General features: G+C 43.7%; 1 protein-coding gene across 1 annotated transcript in view; it reads left to right on the top strand.

Annotated features, from left to right (window-relative positions):
* Positions 1-21538, top strand: part of LOC138666644 (zinc finger protein 850-like) — a 209245-nt gene that overhangs the window by 27970 nt on the left and 159737 nt on the right. The window contains exon 2 of the mRNA XM_069754836.1: positions 20378-20527. Coding sequence (XP_069610937.1) covers positions 20378-20527 — 150 coding nt within the window. The remainder of the gene's footprint in view (positions 1-20377; positions 20528-21538) is intronic.

Here is a 21538-nt window from a genome sequence, read left to right as displayed (position 1 = left end):
TGATACTCAAACTGCGTAACACCAATCCATGCAGGTAACCGGTACTACAAATGTACCAAACAATACATCACTACTAAAACTGCATATTTCCCATTTTGCACGATGTGCTAATTGAATGTCTAAATGCAGAGAGGAACGTTGTGCCTACCCCAATACTAAACCAATAGTGCAAATTATGTCAGGTGTTTTAATTACCACCGTTACCACTGCCCAATGGGCATAGATGTAATGAAGCGCTATATATATGCCAAGTACTCAACCGCTACTCTAATGCGATGTATTTGCCTCTAAGTAAATAATATGGAGATAAAGACTACCACTGTTTCACTCCATGGTGATAAATCAATTATACCACACAAAGAAAGCTGGAAATATATTTACCATGTGTCACGGAGCACAGGACCTGCTCGCCCGACGCGCGTTTCGATAGAATATCTTCTTCTAAGGGCGTGCGTGTAGGTAGGAAGTGGGATGTATTTAACCTAATGCCGACCAATCAGGTGTTATGCGGCTGCTCATAGGGGTTGAAACAAATCTGACGGCATTATCCCCACGTGGGGATGTAACCTGGATACCAGGACGCTTTACTCGCCGAACTCCAGGAACAGTGCACGGGAATAAGTCTATGTGACACATGAAGCAGTGTGTACTTGTGGTCATAATTATTTGTAAGATACTATCATTGTGCCTATACTGACCTACTAAGCTTCACACATATAAGTAATTTAAACTGGTATTGGCGGCGCATGCGCACTTGAGATCCTCACGCTTCAGGGATCCACCCACCGACGGCAGTGAACACCCCAGCACCCTGACCCAGCATATCCAGGTGAGGATACCAAGCCGTCCCGAGCCGTCAGGGGGAGGGTCCGGCGGGGACCACAAAGCGCATGCGCACTACCAGTATCTAATTACTGTGCTAAGTGAACATACATTTCTTCATACCATCATTATACAGTCACATAAATACAATGAATAGACATAGTAAGAAAATATATCTATGAAAAAAATGTAACTGAAGTCAAAGGTTTCTGTGTTCTGGCAGATATTCTATCAGCAAATCATGCAATTCCGCCACTGCAAGTATATTTCTTCTTGATAAATTCACGTGACAGTTCAGCAAGCCATGTACTATAATGCCGATTCCAGTTCGTTATATGGTGTATAAACGCAGCCATAAGTAATCGGTCCAAGGCAAATGACGTACACTAATAATGAAACAACAAAACATTATTAAAAACAGATAAAAACAACCCAATTTCCCATAAAACTATGTCAGAAGAGAAGAAAAAGAAGGGGAAAAAAGAAAATAGGCAGACAAGAACACGCCACAAAATCATAGGAAAGCACCAAATCCCAGACTTTCATTTAGACCCTGAGGGGTCATGGTACCCAACCTATATATCCAGCGGCTCTCAGTTTGTGCCAGTACTCTGCCCAAATCACCACCCCGAACACCCATGGAGATCATGTCAATACCCTTCACCACCAAACCTCTTGGATTAGAGTTATGGAATTTTTTAAAATGGCGAGGTAGCGTTTTTAAACTGATCTCATCCTCACTTGTTTTAGCTCTTTCGATATCCCTGCAATGTTCACGAATGCGGATCTTGAGTTCGCGAGTAGTGAGACCAATATAGATCTTCCCGCATGGGCATGTGGCGTGATAAATCACGCCTTTGGAGGAACAGTTGATGTTTTTCCTGATATCGAACTGTTTTGAGCCGTCAAAATTGGTAAAAACTTTTGTTTTTATTGTATTTGCACAAGCCTTACAAAGGCCACATGGATAAAATCCAGCATTCAAGCCTAACTCTGATTTCTTGTGGGTATTCAATTCACAAGGATTATAAAAACTATGCACCAGAGTGTCGGATAAGTTCCTAGATCTTCTAGCTGTTACCAAGGGCTTGGTGGGCAGGATCTTTCTCAATATTGGGTCAGTCAGTAGCACTTGCCAATGTTTATCCACGATTCCTCTAAATTGGCCCCATTTGTTGTGGTATGTGGTAATCAGCCTAACATATCCTTGGTCATTATCTCTTGTTTTATTTGATGCCCCATATAACAGTTCTTGCCTGGAGCTGCCGGCTGCCCTGTTGTAACCTCTTTTTATACTCTTCTTGCTGTAGCCCCTATCTCGGAACCGTTCAGCTAATATTTTGGCCTGAATTTGAAAATCGTTTGGATCAGAGCAAATCCTTTTGGCCCGAAGGAACTGACCAATTGGAATACCCCTTATAGTGGAAAGGGGGTGGGATGAAGTGGCATGCAAGAAAGAGTTAGTCGCCGTCGGTTTTCTGTAGAGATTAGTTTGAAGCTGACCACTAGGATCTACGCTGATAGAAAGATCAAGAAATTCAACCACTCTACCAGCATGGAAAGTGAGCTTGATGTTCAGTTTGTTATCGTTAGGTTGATCCATAAACGTAGTCAGATCATTCATTGAGCCCTCCCATATAAACCAAATGTCATCGATAAACCTCATCCAGCCTGAAACCAGGCTGGACAGGGGTATCGGTGAACATACAAAGGTCTCTCGTTCCCACGCTCCAAGGAAAAGATTGGCGTACGAGGGGGCACAACTGGCCCCCATCGCCGTACCTTGGAGCTGGAGGTATGTTACATTTTTGAATATAAAGATGTTATGTGTAAGGGCATAGCTCAACAACAACATCAATAGCTCTACTACATCACGATCCAAGTTGCTAGAGATTAAGAATAACTTAGTGGCTTGAAGCCCGTCTTCATGTCGAATAGATGTATATAGGGCTTCGACATCGGCGGTCACCATTACCGCCGTGTCGCTAAGATGAATATTCTCGATACGGCGCAGGGCAGCATTTGTGTCTTGGATATATGAAGGCAGTGTGCTAACCAGGGGCTTGAGATAATAATCAATTACCCTCGTAACCATTTCACATAAGCCACCACAGCCAGAAATAATAGGTCTCCCGGGCGGGTCCACAGGATCTTTATGGATCTTCGGGATCAAATATAAAGTTGGTAGTCTTGGGTGCATGTTTTTGATGATGTCCACAAATTTTTTTGGAATGATGCCCTGAATGAAGGCTTCATCCAAAATTTTAATCAGTTCATTATGGAACAAAGACGTTGGATTACTGCTAAGCTTCCGATAGCAGTTTCTATCGTTCAACAATTTCATGGCCTGTCTCTCATATATTGCATTGGGCCAAATCACGATGTTACCACCCTTATCAGAGGGTTTGAACACCACATCGGTTAAATTGGCTAAGGCATCAATGGCCTCCCTCTCCTTTCTACTGCAATTGGAACTACCATATCCATTGTGACTTAAACTTTCAATATCAGTAGCGACTAGTCTGGTGAAGACGTCAACAGCTGAACATAGACCCAATGGAGGAAACTTTTTAGATTTACCTAATAAGGATGCAGGAAATTTGCAGCTTCCCGATGTGGTGTTCTCCTTCTCAAGAGCTTCTAGATTGGCCAATGCTTCTTTTTCATGAGCAGATGGAAATAATTCATCAAGGTCCGATTTATAATGCATTCTCTGCAAAATCATTTTCCTTGAAAATAAATGAAGATCCTTGATCGCTATGAAGGGATCTAAATACCGAGAAGGAGAAAAGGTTAATCCTTTAGCAAGGACCTCAAGTTGTGTTTCCGTGAGACAATGCTTGGATAAATTTATTACCTTGAATTTGTCATCACGGTGTTTTGAAGCTTTAGTAAATATATCGGCTTGTTTTTTATATTCATTTTTTCTCACCCCGAACCTGGTGGTCATGTGAGGCCCACGATTAATGCTGGACGTACTAGAGTCTGATGCCGATGAAGTGGAGTTGAATGAAGATTTCCGATGTCTATCGGAGTCCATACTGGCCTTTTTCCACTGCCATTTATAAATTTTATTCTCCTCATAGTCTCTCGTATCCCTCAGATATTTTTTATGTTTCCTTTGACTGATCTCATTTTCCCATTTGTCAAGGTCCTTACTAAAGTCATTGGACCATGTTTCAAAATTCTCCTTAGGAATATCTCTTTTCATTGATTCCTCTAGTTTTTCCAATTCGGATTCAATCTCAGCTATTACTTGTGTGTTACTCTCAATAATAATTTTGAGAAATTCAAGAGAGCATGATGTGGCAGCATTTGACCACCTTTTAATCAATCTTTCGTCCTTTAAATCAAATGTGGGGAATAGCTGCACCCGCAGACCTCTAGGTATAATCTCTTGATCAACATAGTTCTGCAGCGCTGTCTTTGTCCACCAAAATCTAGTTTTTTTAAACATAGCATTTTTATACTTCCTAAAAATCTCCTGATCTGACACAGGTAAATCAACATTAGAAGCGGAGGCATTACTAGTAAATATATTAGTGGCTTTCTTACGCCAGACTGATTCTCTGGCTTTGTAATCCATTCTATTGTAGCGGACTGTCTGTCTGAAAACAGAGATCAAATGAGCATACATATTAGTCCATAATCCATGTACAAGAACACATTCAATAATTCATACGCACTCAAAGACCCCTCACATAAATAATCAGAGGGATCACATGAATGTATAGTTCAAAATATAAAACAATTCTTTATTGAAACATACAATTAAAACACTTTTCTCCCACTATACAGTAGGTCATAAAATTGAAAATACCTCCGATCTACAAAATAGCAGGTCTTATGCCCTCATGTGAACAAAATACCTATAAAAGCCTATTGTTGGTCAACCTAAACATCAAAATGACCTAAACAATGGCACAATAGTTGTGGTAACTGTAAAGTATCTGTAAGTAACAATAATATAAAGAGTGTAACACATATAAATATAGCGCTCTGTGATTGCAATAAATTACACAGTAAGAAACATATCTGTAAATATCATTTATGCATTTATATTGATACTCAAACTGCGTAACACCAATCCATGCAGGTAACCGGTACTACAAATGTACCAAACAATACATCACTACTAAAACTGCATATTTCCCATTTTGCACGATGTGCTAATTGAATGTCTAAATGCAGAGAGGAACGTTGTGCCTACACCAATACTAAACCAATAGTGCAAATTATGTCAGGTGTTTTAATTACCACCGTTACCACTGCCCAATGGGCATAGATGTAATGAAGCGCTATATATATGCCAAGTACTCAACCGCTACTCTAATGCGATGTATTTGCCTCTAAGTAAATAATATGGAGATAAAGACTACCACTGTTTCACTCCATGGTGATAAATCAATTATACCACACAAAGAAAGCTGGAAATATATTTACCATGTGTCACGGAGCACAGGACCTGCTCGCCCGACGGAGTTCGGCGAGTAAAGCGTCCTGGTATCCAGGTTACATCCCCACGTGGGGATAATGCCGTCAGATTTGTTTCAACCCCTATGAGCAGCCGCATAACACCTGATTGGTCGGCATTAGGTTAAATACATCCCACTTCCTACCTACACGCACGCCCTTAGAAGAAGATATTCTATCGAAACGCGCGTCGGGCGAGCAGGTCCTGTGCTCCGTGACACATGGTAAATATATTTCCAGCTTTCTTTGTGTGGTATAATTGATTTATCACCATGGAGTGAAACAGTGGTAGTCTTTATCTCCATATTATTTACTTAGAGGCAAATACATCGCATTAGAGTAGCGGTTGAGTACTTGGCATATATATAGCGCTTCATTACATCTATGCCCATTGGGCAGTGGTAACGGTGGTAATTAAAACACCTGACATAATTTGCACTATTGGTTTAGTATTGGTGTAGGCACAACGTTCCTCTCTGCATTTAGACATTCAATTAGCACATCGTGCAAAATGGGAAATATGCAGTTTTAGTAGTGATGTATTGTTTGGTACATTTGTAGTACCGGTTACCTGCATGGATTGGTGTTACGCAGTTTGAGTATCAATATAAATGCATAAATGATATTTACAGATATGTTTCTTACTGTGTAATTTATTGCAATCACAGAGCGCTATATTTATATGTGTTACACTCTTTATATTATTGTTACTTACAGATACTTTACAGTTACCACAACTATTGTGCCATTGTTTAGGTCATTTTGATGTTTAGGTTGACCAACAATAGGCTTTTATAGGTATTTTGTTCACATGAGGGCATAAGACCTGCTATTTTGTAGATCGGAGGTATTTTCAATTTTATGACCTACTGTATAGTGGGAGAAAAGTGTTTTAATTGTATGTTTCAATAAAGAATTGTTTTATATTTTGAACTATACATTCATGTGATCCCTCTGATTATTTATGTGAGGGGTCTTTGAGTGCGTATCATCAGGGATAGTCAGCATGACTGTGCCATCTTCCCTAAAATTGATGTTAGCTTCTAATTTCTTCAAGACATCAGTTCCCAACAAACATGTTGGGGCACCTCTGGCATACAAAAATCTGGATGCAAAACATTTAGGTCCTAATGAGACCTCTAGGGGCACAGTATATGGTAGTGTTCGAATTACCCCATCATAACCCTCAGCAAAAGTTGTTTGTTGTGAAATATCTTCCGGGTTTGGAAGAAAATCTTGATTCAAAATTGAGGAAGTTGCACCTGTATCTATCAAGAATGGAATCTCTCTCCCCCTACATTCACCTGTATTATAGGTCTTCTAGCTGGTAGGGAAGTTTGTAACACATTGAGTCAATCTGAGTCTGGTATGGGACCATCCACTATGGATGTCTGTGGGCTTATTTTTTGGTACAAATTTTCCTGATTTTATGTCTGCCTGCTTCTTTCTACATTCTCTCTGGAAATGTCCTGGTTTCTTGCAGTAATGACAGGGAAAATTATGTCTTGCCCTTCCACCTGTTGTGTTTGCTTGCGCTATTCTGACAGGCTTATGATTTTCTCTTAAATCCAACTCTATCCCTACGGCTTTTTGCCTGGCCAAGTGTGGGTCTTCCAAGGTTCTCCAATCAGGAGTTGCAGCCTTAAGTTTTTCCTTTACTTTTGGAGACAATCCATCTATAAAGGTTTTTGTAATTAACCTCATCATTCCTGGAGCGGTTAGATCTATTCCTTCATCTCTAAAATTATTCTCTACCCCTAGATAATATTCATCTACCGATTGTCCAGGTCTCTGAGCCACCACTCCCGTTGTTCCTCTCTGCCTCTGTTTCTGCCTCATGAAAACTATTAAATGGTCTACAAATTGTGTTCCTGATTCTATCGTTTGTAAGGCACCTTGTCCCGCTTGTCCCTCTTGTAGCTCCTGTCCCACCTGTGGCCTGTGTCCCTGTAGATGTGTTAGCAGTTCCTGGAAGAGACCAGGAGTCATTTTCATTCTACATAATTCCTCTCCATCTGCCCAGACTCCTGCATGAGTCTGCATAATTTGCTGTATATACTGTGCGAATCAAACTGGGTACTGGGTAGGATCTGGTGCATTATGTAGAAGAGACATTCCTTCAGCGGGGGACCAAGGGAAGTATTGTCGGGTTTGGTGATATCTAGTTGCCATTGCTCCATCTACACCAGTTTCTCTGAAGGGTTTCGGTACTATCCTAACAGGAGCTAACAATTGATGACCTCTGGGGGCCCCACAGGCAGTTTGGTTTGGTTTGTCCTCCTTCAGAAGGTACAAATGGTTGAACATTCGGATCTAGGTAAGGAGGAGGAACTGAATGAGTCGTGGCACAACATTTTCCCGTACCCATACTCCATTTGGAAGTGTCTGGATCATACTTCCAATTCTCCTCTTTAGCTGTTTTTGAGACCTTTATCATACAGTGTATGATTTCTTCCCACCCATTGTCTTTGATAATTCCACCTCGTTCTTTACTCAGTCTTTCCCATTCAGTGCTAAACATAAGTGCTTCTGAAATTCCCAATTTTTCTCTTACCCTTCTGATCTGCCTTCTGACTGTCTTTCCACATCTTTCCTGTATGATATCTTTTGCTTCTACTTGTCCTAAGACGGATTTTGTCTGTTTATTTCCCATTTTTCTTTTCAATAATAGCTGTATCTACCCTAGGTGACGTTTGGACAACCACCTCTCTGGAGTGATGTCTCGTTGCCTTCTCTCCTAGGGAGCTAAGATATTGAAGGGCTGATTTGCTCCGTTCTTTCTAATGTGCAGAATAAACTTGATTCCTACAATGCACGCAAACAGGATCAGCAACACCAAACAGATCACCAAACTCTCCGTCTCTGTTATCATACTTGTCCCAGGCTCATGGACTCGTGTCCTGGGCTCATTCTATCAAACTCTTATCCAAAAATGAAGGAACAAGTTTCTCAAAGAGAGTCAAGCATGGGCGGAGGTCTCCCCGAAAGGACGCAACCACATGACCCAGTTAGGCTGACTTCACTAATAAGACTTGTCCTAACAATTTCGGCTTATTGTTTTACGTACTTTTATCCTTCTTTCATAACATGCCACAACCTTCACACTTGTTCACACACTGCCAGGGACAGGACTCATAAATCTATACAATATGGTAACCCGAGTTTTATAGGTATCTACTCACTACTAGACTAACCCAGCGTGACACGGCTCGTAGAGATCTTTCGGATAATACAGGGCAGATAAAAGAGAACTAATAATGTCTCTTACCTGGCCAGGTTTTTCAATTCATTTGCCGTCCATTATCCCAGATCTCCGTTGTCCGTATCCGTAGGTGAATCTCGAGTAGACACTCTCGCCTCGGGTCCCTGTTTCGGGCGCCAAGAAATGTTGAGTCCTCTTCCGTTCCTGGATTGAGGAATCCAAGTAAATGACACGCAGCACAAAGGTTGTGTGTTCATAAACAGGGGTAGCCCCGGAGCACGCCTGCCTCACTGGGCGCTGCCCCTTCTTTATATAGTAAGAAGTTAGGCATTTACAGACATGCGCACAAGCGCTCATATTTCATAATCACTTACGAAGCAAATCTATACTAGTGAAAAGTTACAATATCTGGTATGTGGGTGAAAGGCTACAATATCAAGGAGAAATGCGCGCGTGATTACTTCTATAAAAGGAAATGTCAAGTTTGCTGTGCAGAAGCAGATTTCATCTGGGAGACAAAATGGATCCTTTGGTTCAGTCTGGTCTCCACAATATTAACCTATTTTTAATATTGACACTGCATATGCACCATCAATATTAAAAAAAAATGCATTTATTTAATTCAAAATAGTCACCCCTGGTTGCGGTTTGTAACGCCAGACAATTATGCTTACGTTGGAACTGCCATGACGTCACGGTCATGTGACCGAGACTTCATCACAGGTCCTGCGAGCGGAGCAACCATGGGAACATAACCTGCTTTGCAGTGGAATGTATGCCGTGTCTATTATATTTTAATTTTTTGTGTATAAAAAATCTGGGATACACCTGGATAGGCACTATACTACTCCACTATGAAATATTGCCTGGGCATGGCCAATCTACTATCTTTCTGTGTTCTGTGTACTTCTGATTTCAGGGAAATTACTAGTAAGTCAAGCTCTCCATTGTAGTAATCCCAGAAGGGAGCCGCTGTGTCAAGTGTGAGAAGACCAGAAATGAATAAAAAATACAAGGTCAACGAGGCGTGAAAAGTAAAAACAAAATACTTTATTCACTTCAATCAGAAGCAGAGGATGAAACATCTGCACAATACAATAAATAAAAACACTATCTACGCGTTTCAGGTCTGATGTTCCCTGTCTCCTGAAACGCGTAGAGTGTCTATTGTATTGTGCTGATGTTTCATCCTCTGCTTATGATTGAAGATGATAAAAGTATGTATTTTTTACTTTTCACGCCTCGGTGAACTTGCCTTTTTTTCTTCATTTCTATACTTTGTACTTGCCAAAATAAATGGCTGGGCAACAAGCTACGTGGCTGGAATATAGTATGTGAATATGCATGTTGTAAAAACTAGGTGTGTGCATAGGTACTATACTTACTCTCTGCTTTCAAGGACCGGTCGCAAGAACTGCAGTATACGGTTGTACTTGTACACAGAGGTCCTTGAAGCTGCAGCACCACTACGGGCCTGTCCCTCCTTTTTCAGGCCCCTCTTGAAACTGTCCTTCATGGAGCGCCATCTGGTCCTCAATTGTTTAACTGTGTATAAATTAAAAAAATAAAAAAGGTTTTAGAGAATATATTGAAAACGATTACGCAACCGTGTGCAATCCCAATAGAAGACATCACAGACGGTTGTGTAATCCTGGCATGATGGGTCACAGCAGCATTTTGGAAATACTTACGGAAACTAGCTTTGGCCTTGGGGGAAGCGCTGTCGAAGCCATCCCACAACGATTGTGCCACCTCTAACCACAGACGCCGCAATATGCCCTGGTCCGCGTGTCGGGGGTCACGGCTGTCCCACAACGGGCCCCGTGCTTCTATGGATGCCACCATAAGGTCGATATCAAGTGGCTCATCCAGGGCCCGTTGTGAAACCTAGAATAAATGGAAAATATTAATGTTTCCAAGATAAAAAAAGGTGTCCCTACCTCCTCCACCGCCACCTACCACACACACCACCACCCCCTCCCACCACCCCCCATACCCGCAAAAACAAAAAAATTACAGAAAAAAAAGGAATAGGTTTGAAATAAAAACTTACTCTCCGTCCTGCAACCACAGCTTGGCCCCGTGGTCTCTGCTCCTGCTCCCTCTGTTCCTCCTGGTTCTCCTCCTCACTTGAAGAAGCCTGCAAAATAGTTTACCAAAAAGTTGAGTGACCCATCTACAAATGACAGCGAATATAGTAATAGTAGATCATGTACTCACCGGACTACTCAGCGGTGGGGTGTTGCTGGAATCGCTGGCCATAATGCAATTCTGATTCTGAAAAAAAGAACAAAATAACATTGATCCTATGCTCCTATGCACAATCCAGCAATAAAAAAAACAAAAAAACAAAACATTTTCATTTAAACCACAAAGAACATTGCACTCCAACTGAACTAACGCTGAGCAAACAACACTGCCACATTGATTAAATTAAAGAAACAATGGCAGAGACAACCCAATGCCAGAGTAAACAAAAGCCTAAGGCTATGTGCACACCTTGCGTCGGGTCCCTGCGGGTTCTCCCGCAGCGGATTTGATAAATCTGCAGGGCAAAACAACTGCGGTTCTCCCTGCAGATTTATCGCGGTTTGTTCTGCGTTTTCCGCTGCGGGTTTCCGCCTATACTATTGATGCTGCATATGCAGCAATATGCAGCATCAATAGTAATGTTAAAAATAATAAAAATTGGTTATACTCACCCTCTGATGTCCGGATCTCCTGGGCGCTGCACCCGGCGTTCCGGTTCCAAAGATGCTGTGGGAGAAGGACCCTTCGTGACGTCACGGTCATGTGACCGCGACGTCACCGCAGGTCCTGGTCGCACAGCAACTCTGACCGGACGGCCGCGTGCAGCGCCCAGGAGCTCCGGACATCAGAGGGTGAGTATAACCAGATTTTTTATTTTTTAACCCCAAATATGGTTCCCGGGGCCTGGAGGAGAGTCTCCTCTCCTCCACCCCGGGTACCACCCGCACATTATCCGCTTACTTCCCGCAACGTGGGCACAGCCCCATGCGGGAAGTAAGCGGTTCAATGTATTCCTATGGGTGCAGAATCGCAGCGATTCTGCACAAAGAAGTGACATGCTGCGGGTTGTAAACCGCTGCGTTCCCGCGCGGTTTTTCCCGCAGCATGTGCACAGCGGTTTGCGGTTTCCATAGGGTTTACATGTTACTGTAAACGCTATGGAAACTGCTGCGGACCCGCAGCATCAAAATCGCGGCGGTTCCGCGGTAAAAACCGCTAAGTGTGAATATAGCCTAAAGATAAGAAAACTAATCTACAACAAACCCAATGTAGTAATCCCAAAAGAGTTTTTTTTTTTTTTTTAAAGTACAGTATGCACGGAGCAACCCAAAAAACACAATAGATTTTTTCAAGGAAAAAATTAACAACCCCCAAAAATTAAGGGCAGAAACATTAATAACACACCATACTTTTCAATAAAACCGACAGGGCCGGAGACAATAAAAGGGCATACAACGCCATACATCGCAACCAGAAACATACAACGATGTCTTTACACAACCACAGTGCTGAACATAATACACAACTTGCAATAAAAAATTAATAAATGTAATAAAAGGGCTCAGAATCATTCTATACTACCATACTTTACAATAAAACCGACAGGGCCGGAGACTATTAAACACCATCATATAACGCAAGAATAAAACATCACAACTGAATACAAAAAACACCACCAAACCAAAAAATGGAAACGAAAAAATCTATCCTGGAAAGAACAATAATCAAGGCCGCAGACAATGAAACGCCATCCTATACAACGCCATACATCACAACCAGACTAAAAATACCACAATATCTTTAACCACAGTGCAGAATATAATACACAACTTGCAAAAATAATTGTAAAAAACATGTAGAAAATGCACAGAATCATTCCATACTTACATCTCTGGACAGCGGATGAATAGTAGAAGTCGTCTGGTGTGATGTCTTGCCTCTAGATGCTGCAGCAGAAGTGACAAACAATCCAACATTTTCTTTTTATATGGGGGATGTTTTTCTCACTGTTTGCACTGTCTAGACACTGTCTAGACACTTTTTTGTTTAATTTTATCTAACGACGCATGCGTCGCACAACGCACGCACGACGCACACGCGACGCAAGTGCGTTGTCAATAGGTTTCAATGGGAAATTGTAACGCATTGACGCGACGCGTGCGTTTTTTTGACGCTACAAAAATGCTACATGTAGCGTCTCCGACGCCACCCAGGTGCGGTGAAACGACGCATGCGTCGTGCGTTTTACCGAAAACGCAACGCATGCGTCCCCAATGATAAAGATAGGGGCGCATGACGCATGCGTTGTCGTGCGTCGACGACGCAGCGTCGCAAGACGCTAATGTGAACGTAGCCTAACCGCACATTATCCGCTTACTTCCCGCATGGTGGGCACAGCCCCATGCGGGAAGTAAGCGGATCATCAATGCATTCCTATGGGTGCAGAATCGCTGCGATTCTGCACAAAGAAGTGACATGCTGCGGGTTGTAAACAGCTGCGTTCCCGCGCGGTTTTTCCCGCAGCATGTGCACAGCGGTTTGCGGTTTCCATAGGATTTACATGTTACTGTAAACGCAATGGAAACAGCAGCGGACCCGCAGCGGCAAAATCTCTGCGGTTCCGCGGTAAAAACCGCAAAGTGTGAACATGGCCTTAGAGTTTTTTGTGTTCTCACCTTATAAGGCCGGCGTCACACACAGCGTATGAAAATACGGTCCGTATATTACGGCCGTAATACGCTTAAAAGTCCCGAAAATAGTGGTCCGTAGCTCCTCCATAGGCAGGGTGTGTCACCGTTTTTTGCGCATGGCATCCTCCGTATGTAATCCGTATGGCAGCCGTAATGCGTGTTTTTAGAGCAGGCTTGCAAAACCGACATACAGTTATACAAGGGATCCATGTGTTAAAAAAAAACAAAACACATATTCTCTCTCTCTCTCGCTCACTCACACCCTCTCTCTCACTCTCACACTCTCACTCTCTCTATGTCAGTAGACACATATATGTATATATATTATTGCTTCATACAGCGCGAGATAGCAGAAAGCCGGTAATTCAATTACCGGCTTTTGCTTTCTCCTTCCTAAAAACCCGACATGATATGAGACCTGGTTTACATACAGTAAACCATCTCATATCACCATTTTTTTTGCATATTCCACACTACTAATGTCAGTAGTGTGTCTATGCAAAATTTGGCCGTTCTAGCTAGTAAATTAAAGGGTTAAATGGCGGAAAAAATTGGCGTGGGCTCCTGCGCAGTTTTCTCCGCCAGAGTAGTAAAGCCAGTGACTGAGGGCAGATATTAATAGCCTGGAGAGGGTCCATGGTTATTGGCCCCCCCTGGCTAAAAACATCTGCCCCCAGCCACCCCAGAAAAGGCACATCTGGAAGATGCACCTATTCTGGCACTTGGCCACTCTCTTCCCATTCCCGTGTAGCGGTGGGATATGGGGTAATGAAGGGTTAATGTCACCTTGCTATTGTAAGGTGACATTAAGCCAAATTAATAATGGAGAGGCGTCAAATATGACACCTATCCATTATTAATCTAATACTAGTAAAGGGTTAAAAAACACACACATTATTAAAAATTAATTTATTGAAAAAATCACAAAGGCTGTTGTATTAATTTATTCTACTCTCAATCCACTCACTGAAGACCCTCGATCTGTAAATTAAAAAAAAAATAATAAACCAACAATATACATACTTTCTGAGGATCTGTAAGGTCCAACGATGTAGATCCATCTGAAGGGGTTAAAATATTTTGCAGACACGAGCTCCGCTAATGCAGGCTGCTCATTTCTGCAAAACCCCGGTGAATGAAGCTAAATATAGATCAATGAGCTATATTTAGCTTCATTTGCGGTGAGGCGCCCTCTGCTGGTTGTCCTCATATGAACTCGAGCAAGGGAGCTTTCAAGGAAAGTTCCCACGATCTAGGAACAGCCAGCAGAGGGCGCCTCACCGCAAATGAAGCTAAATATAGCTCATTGATCTATATTTAGCTTCATTCGCCGGGGTTTTGCAGAAATGAGCAGCCTGCATTAGCGGAGCTCGTGTCTGCAAAATATTTTAACCCCTTCAGATGGATCTACATCGTTGGACCTTACAGATCCTCGGAAGGTATGTATATTGTTGGTTTATTTTTTTTTTTTTAATTTACAGATCGAGGGTCTTCAGTGAGTGGATTGAGAGTAGAATAAATTAATACAACAGCCTTTGTGATTTTTTTTCAATAAATTAATTTTTAATAATGTGTGTGTGTGTGTTTTTATTTAACCCTTTACTAGTATTGGATTAATAATGGATAGGTGTCATAATTGACGCCTCTCCATTATTAATTTGGCTTAATGTCACAATAGCAAGGTGGCATTAACCGTTCATTACTCCATATCCCACCGCTACACGGGAGTGGGAAGAGAGTGGCCAAGTGCCAGAATAGGTGCATCTTCCAGATGTGCCTTTTCTGGGGTGGCTGGGGGCAGGTGTTTTTAGCCAGGGGGGGCCAATAACCGTGGACCCTCTCCAGGCTATTAATATCTGCCCTCAGTCACTGGCTTTACTACTCTGGCGGAGAAAATTGTGCGGGAGCCCACGCCAATTTTTTCCGCCATTTAACCCCTTATTTTACTAGCTAGAACGGCCAAATTTTGCACATACACACTAACAACATTAGTAGTGTGGAATATGCAAAAAAAATGGTGATATGAGATGGTTTACTGTATGTAAACCATGTCTCATATCATGTCGGGTTTAGGAAGGAGAAAGCAAAAGCCGGTAATTGAATTACCGGCTTTTCTCTCTAACAGCGCTGCGTATTCCTCGCAAGTCACATTGCTGGTCCGTGTGGAATCCGTATTTTTGGGGCTTCCATAGACTTTCATTGACGTTTTATTTGCACAATACGGTGACAAACGCAGCATGCTGCGATTTTCTACGGCCGTAGAAAGCCGTATAATACGGATCAGTTTAATACGGCAGATAGGAGCAGGGGCATAGAGAATAATTGTGCCGTATTTTTTGCGAGTTTTACGGACGTAGTTTCTGCGCTCTTACGTCCGTAAAACTCGCAAGTGTGACGCCGGCCTAAGAATCACAATGGTTTTATTACTTTTCCGTTGATAGATACAAATGACCCAACTATGAAAGACGGGAACCAAAGAAACAAGTATTACTCTTAGTACAGGGCCTCTTTCTTGGCCCCCGCACACAGTGTAATGTTCCCATCGTACTGTTTTGTTTGTTTGGGGGGGTGTTTTTCATGTAATATACGGAAGCCTTCAGGAAGATGCTAAAAAAACAACCCCGTACATAGAAATTGTCACGCTCACGCCAGGGGGTTTGTGAAGGGGCGTGACTAGGACAGCTGCCTTGGTCTGCTCTGGAGCCTCTGATGGTGAGGTCAGGCTTGTGCGGCAGGCAGCTGCCAGGTGCTACTCCAGGGTGGTGTCTGGCTGTGGCTGCTGATCCCACTTGGGGAGACGGCACACTGGGACATGTACGAGTAGCAGAGAGCTGTGAGCATAGCTGGTACCCTGCCAGGTGGGCACGGCTGAGACACAGGGCAGGCTGGTGTGGTGTATGAAGGAACAGGTAGGGACCTGTTCACACAGGAGGAGAACCGAAAGGCTGCAGATAAGGGCTGTAGAGCAGCAAGAGATTCTGCAGCAGCAGAACCAGCATGAAGCAGAACTGCAGGAGTACAGAGCATAGGCAGGAAGGTAATATCCGAAATGCGCGTTGGGGAGGGCGGGAGTCGGTGCGGCACACTGTGTACTTGTATCAGGTATTCTGTCCCACTCTTATAGCATGTATTTGTACTATATTGTTTAGTACACATTTGTGCATAGGAACTTCCCTGATTATTGCAGTAATGCTATTTGGTACTATATGATGTTTTATGTACAACATTCTGATTGTTACAAGCATTGCGATGTGCTTTGGCTATGTGCACACGTTGCAGATTTGCTTCGGATCCGCAGCGTTTTTTGAGGTGCAGAAACGCTGCAGATCCGCAATTTGTTTACAGTACAATGTAAATCAATGAGAAAAAAAATGCTGTGCACACTTTGCGGAAAATCCGTTGTGGAAACGCTGCGGTTTAAAAGTAGCATGTCACTTCTTTGTGAATCTGCAGCGTTTTTGTACCCATTCCATTATAGAAAACCGAAGCGGTACAAAACGCAGCAAATCCGCAAGAAAACCGCAGCATAAACGCTGCGGAACCGCACAAAAAACGCAACAAATCCACAGGTGCGTTTTCTGCCAGGAGAGGCAGAATCCGCATCGGAAATTCCTAAGCCTAATCCACAACGTGTGCACATAGCCTTTAGCTTACTTTAGCAGATGTGTCAGCCTGTCTCCCTTGACATATAGTATGTTTGTGATTGCCGATTTTACCCCTTTAGCTATTAGATACTTTTGTATTTTTCAATAAATTTGTTATATTTGTTTGCATTATGGACTTCTGCACTGGTTCTTTTTTGTAGGTTTTTTTTCAGCATAGGCAGAGTGCAGAGCCGCGAGCAGGGTACAACGGAGGCGCAGAGCAGCGAGCAGAGTACAACGGAGGCGCAGAACCAAGGTGCAGGGATAAAGTCACAAGGGTACAGAGCAGTCAGAGCCACAAGAGTGCGGAGCATAAGCAAACAGAGAGGACACAAAGAAAGACACAGCAGGGAAAGAGGCCAGAGATAAGGTGGCAGGGAGACAGAGTTCAGACAAGGAAATGGTACAAGACAAGTTACAAGAACAAAGACACAGGGACCAGGATATTCAGCCTCCTGGAGGGCAGACAGAGAATAGCCAAGCAAAGTAAAGGTACCGTCACACTAAGCGACGCTGCAGTGATACCGACAACGATGTCGATCGCTGCAGCGTCGCTGTTTGGTCGCTGGAGAGCTGTCACACAGACAGCTCTCCAGCGACCAACGATCCCGAAGTCCCCTGGTAACCAGGGTAAACATTGGGTTACTAAGCGCAGGGCCGCGCTTAGTAACCCGATGTTTACCCTGGTTACCAGCATAAATGTAAAAAAAAACAAACACTACATACTTACATTCCGTGTCTGTCCCCCGGCGCTGTGCTTCTCTGCACTGACAGTGAGCGCCAGCCGGAAAGCACAGCGGTGACGTCACCGCTGTGCTCTGCTTTCCGGCTGGCGCTTACACAGTGCAGAGAAGCACAGCACCGGGGGACAGACACGGAATGTAAGTATGTAGTGTTTGGGTTTTTTTTACGTTTATGCTGGTAACCAGGGTAAACATCTGCGCCGACCAACGATGGCACAGCAGGATCCTGATCGCTGCTGCCAGTCAAACTCAACGATATCGTTAGCCAGGACGCTGCAACGTCACGGATCGCTAGCGATATCGTTCAGTGTGACGGTACCTTTAGGACCAGAGCCTCCAGAAAAGGAGGAACACAGAGCAAGACATGGCAGCTCAGTAGCTAGAAACTAACTGAGTTTAGACATTGCACAGGCAAGTTGCATAGGGTGAAGCTGCCCTAAATACTGGAGGCCTCTTGATAATTGGTCAGGGACACATTTAGACAGGTGCGCACTGATTCCATAAGAACCAGAGAGATCTGGCGCCGCCCCTATGCGCACAGCCATGAAGCATGCAGAGAGCAGGCAGAAAGCAGGAGACACAGAACATGGAGCCAGGCAGCAGACAGAAATCACAACGTGACCTGGAGCAGTGGGTAAGATGGTGTGTGAGAGATGAGAGGCCATGCCGTGATGCCAGCAAAGTTGTTACAGAAATATCAAATATCTGCTGTCTTGTTGTTCTTACAAACAAGATTTTCTAAAAACCTCAAACTTCTGTGTGTGAATCAGACATGAAATCTAATATTATAGATGATTACAGTGCGGGGATGACTAGAAACATTCATATAGACAGCCGGTGGTGATGGAGTCAGTGACGGACTGAGGCCAAATATGTTTCTAGATCCGTAGTAGAAGATGAAGATGTCGTCCTCATCATGAAGTAGTTATTTCTCATGTCACGTGTAATGAATATCTCCTGCAGTATTGCTAATGCCGATTCCAGTGTCGGTAAATGAGACGAGAATTAGCGTTATAGAAGATGAGTCCATGAGACATGTATTCAGCTGCCGACTCCGAGGAGCAAACTGCTTGTTGTCTGTGGCCTAAAATATATAGGTTTTATTAGTAGATGTAAAGAAGAAAACTAAATACTGTAAAATAATAAATCTCATACACTGCTCAAAAAAATAAAGGGAACCTTAAAATCCCGCATCCTAGATATCACTGAATGAAATATTCCAGTTGTAAATCTTTATTCATTACATAGTGGAATGTGTTGAAAGTAATAAAACCTAAAATGATCAAGGTAAATCACAACTAATATCCCACAGAGATCTGGAGTTGGAATGATGCTCAAAATCAAAGTGGAAAATGAAGTTACAGGCTGATCCAACTTCAATGGAAATGCCTCAAGACAAGGAAATGATGCTCAGTAGTGTGTGTGTGGCCTCCACATGCCTGTATGATCTCCCTACAAAGCCTGGGCATGCTCCTGATGAGGCAGCAGATGGTCTCCTGAGGGATCTCCTCCCAGACCTGGACTAAAGCATCCGACAACTCCTGGACAGTCTGTGGTGCAACATGTGTTCAATCGGATTCAGGTCTGGGGAACGGGCGGGCCAGTCCATAGCTTCAATGCCTTCATCTTACAGAAAGTGCTGACACACTCCAGCCAGCCACATGAAGTCTGGCATTGTCCGGCATTAGGAGGAACCCAGAGCCAAGCGCACCAGCATATGGTCTCACAAGGAGTTTGAGGATCTCATCTCGGTACCTAATGACAGTCAGGTTACCTCTGGCGAGCACATGGAGCGCTGTACGGTCCTCCAAAGAAATGCCACCCCACACCATTACTGACCCACTGCCAAACCAGTCATGCTGAAGGATGCTGCTGGCAGCAGATCGCTCTCCACGGCGTCTCCAGACTCTGTCATGTCTGTCACATGTGCTCAGTGTGAACCTGCTTTCATCTGTAAAGAGCACAGGGCACTAATGGCGAATTTGCCAATCCTGGTGGTCTGTGGCAAATGCCAAGCGTCCTTCACGGTGTTGGGCTGTGAGCACAACCCCCAACTGTGGACGTCGGGCACTCAGACCATCCTCATGGCGTCCGTTTCTAACCGTTTGTGCAGACACATGCACGTTTGTAGCCTGCTGGAGGTCATTTTGCAGGGCTCTGGCAGTGCTCCTCCTGTTCCTCTTTGCACAAAGGCTGAGGTAGCGGTCCTGCTGCTGGGTTGTTGCTCTCCTATGGCCCCTTCCACGTCTCCTGGTGTACTGGTCTGTCTCCTGGTAGCGCCTCCAGCCTCTGGACACTATGCTGACACAGCAAACCTTCTTGCCACACCTCGCATTGATGTGCCATCCTGGATGAGCTGCACTACCTGAGCCACTTGTGTGGGTTGTAGAGTCCGTCTCATGCTACCACGAGTGTGAAAGCACAACCAACATTCAGAAGTGACCAAAACATCAGCCAGAAAGCGTTGGTACTGAGATGTGGTCTGTGGTCCCCACCTGCAGAACCACTCCTTTGAGTGTGTCTTGATAACTGCCAATAATTTCCATCTGTTGTCTATTCCATTTGCTCAACAGCATGTGAAATTGATTGTCAAACAGTGTTGCTTCTTAAGTGAACAGTTTGATTTCACAGGAGTTTGATTTACTTGGAGTTATTCTGTTGTTGTTCCCTTTTTTTTTTTGAGCAGTGTATATTTCCCTTATTATCTCCAGTAATTGTATTATTACACAGGATTTTTATGATGTTACATCGGCTCATCTTCTTCTCATTCAGGTTTCTACAATATTGGATCCTCTCTGTGAAGATCTTCCATATAAAATAATTTTTCTGAATTACCCATCAAAGATGGATATGGACAGAGACAAGATGGCGGAGAGGATATTACACCTCACCCTAGAGATCCTCTTCCGGCTTACTGGAGAGGTGAGAGATTCTGATGACGTCACATTACATCAGGGGTGGACAATTAATTTTCCCAAGGGTCCCTGCATAGCATGATGGTCTCAACAGCCCCCAACACATTATGATGGTTTCCCCACACATTATAATGGTTAACCCACTGCCCCCACACAGTTTAATAGTCACTACACACAGTATGATGGTCATCATACACATAATAATGGTCCCATCCACAGCCTTCCATATAGTATGATGATCCGCACACAGGGATGTTATGGTCCCAGCACGGCCCTTCACATAGTACAATGGTTCTCCAAAGATCCAATACAGTGTGATGGTTCCCCAATATAGTATGATGGTCCCCCCCCACACCACTATATAATATGATTCCCCCATAGGCCTGTGTCACGATTCACACCGTGACCATCACCCCTACGTCACGGATCGGGGTGACTTTAGGCCAACAGACGGCTATCACATGTGCAGGGGGGCTTATCTTGGTTATCCCTCCACTCCACATTGTGATGAAAACACACACACAAGGCTATTGACCTCTTAGTTTACAGCAGGGGCTTATTCTAGGTATCCCACTGCTCTTCAATATACCACGAACTGCAGGGATTTATGTATATCCCGCTTACAGTTCCACTTAAAACTTGCAGCTCTCTGGCGCCCCCCTTACTTTCAGGTCAGATTAGGTACTGCACCTGGGGTAATTAGTCGCCAGAAAGGCTGCCTGCTATGTACTGGCTATTGGGCACGCTGCAGCGACGCGATAAACTACTCCCGCTCAGGCAGGAACACTAATTATCAACGACGCAGTCGCTACAACAACACCCAAAAGCCTGCACACGGTAAGCTGCCACCAGCTTCGATTAAACGGGTCCGAAGCTAACCCAAAACAAAAACAGTAGCGTAATTCCCTTCAGGAGACTTGGGGTACGTTTCATCCTGGGCTGACAAGAGAAACTAAACTTATATGATATTTCATACAATATCGTGACAGCCTATATATGATAGTCCGCCCACATCCCC

The sequence above is a fragment of the Ranitomeya imitator genome, chromosome 2 (genome assembly GCF_032444005.1).
Source record: "Ranitomeya imitator isolate aRanImi1 chromosome 2, aRanImi1.pri, whole genome shotgun sequence".
Classification (NCBI taxonomy): Eukaryota; Metazoa; Chordata; class Amphibia; order Anura; family Dendrobatidae; genus Ranitomeya; species Ranitomeya imitator.
The sequence above is the reverse complement of the archived record's forward strand: the minus strand, read 5'-3'. Positions and strand labels throughout refer to the sequence as shown.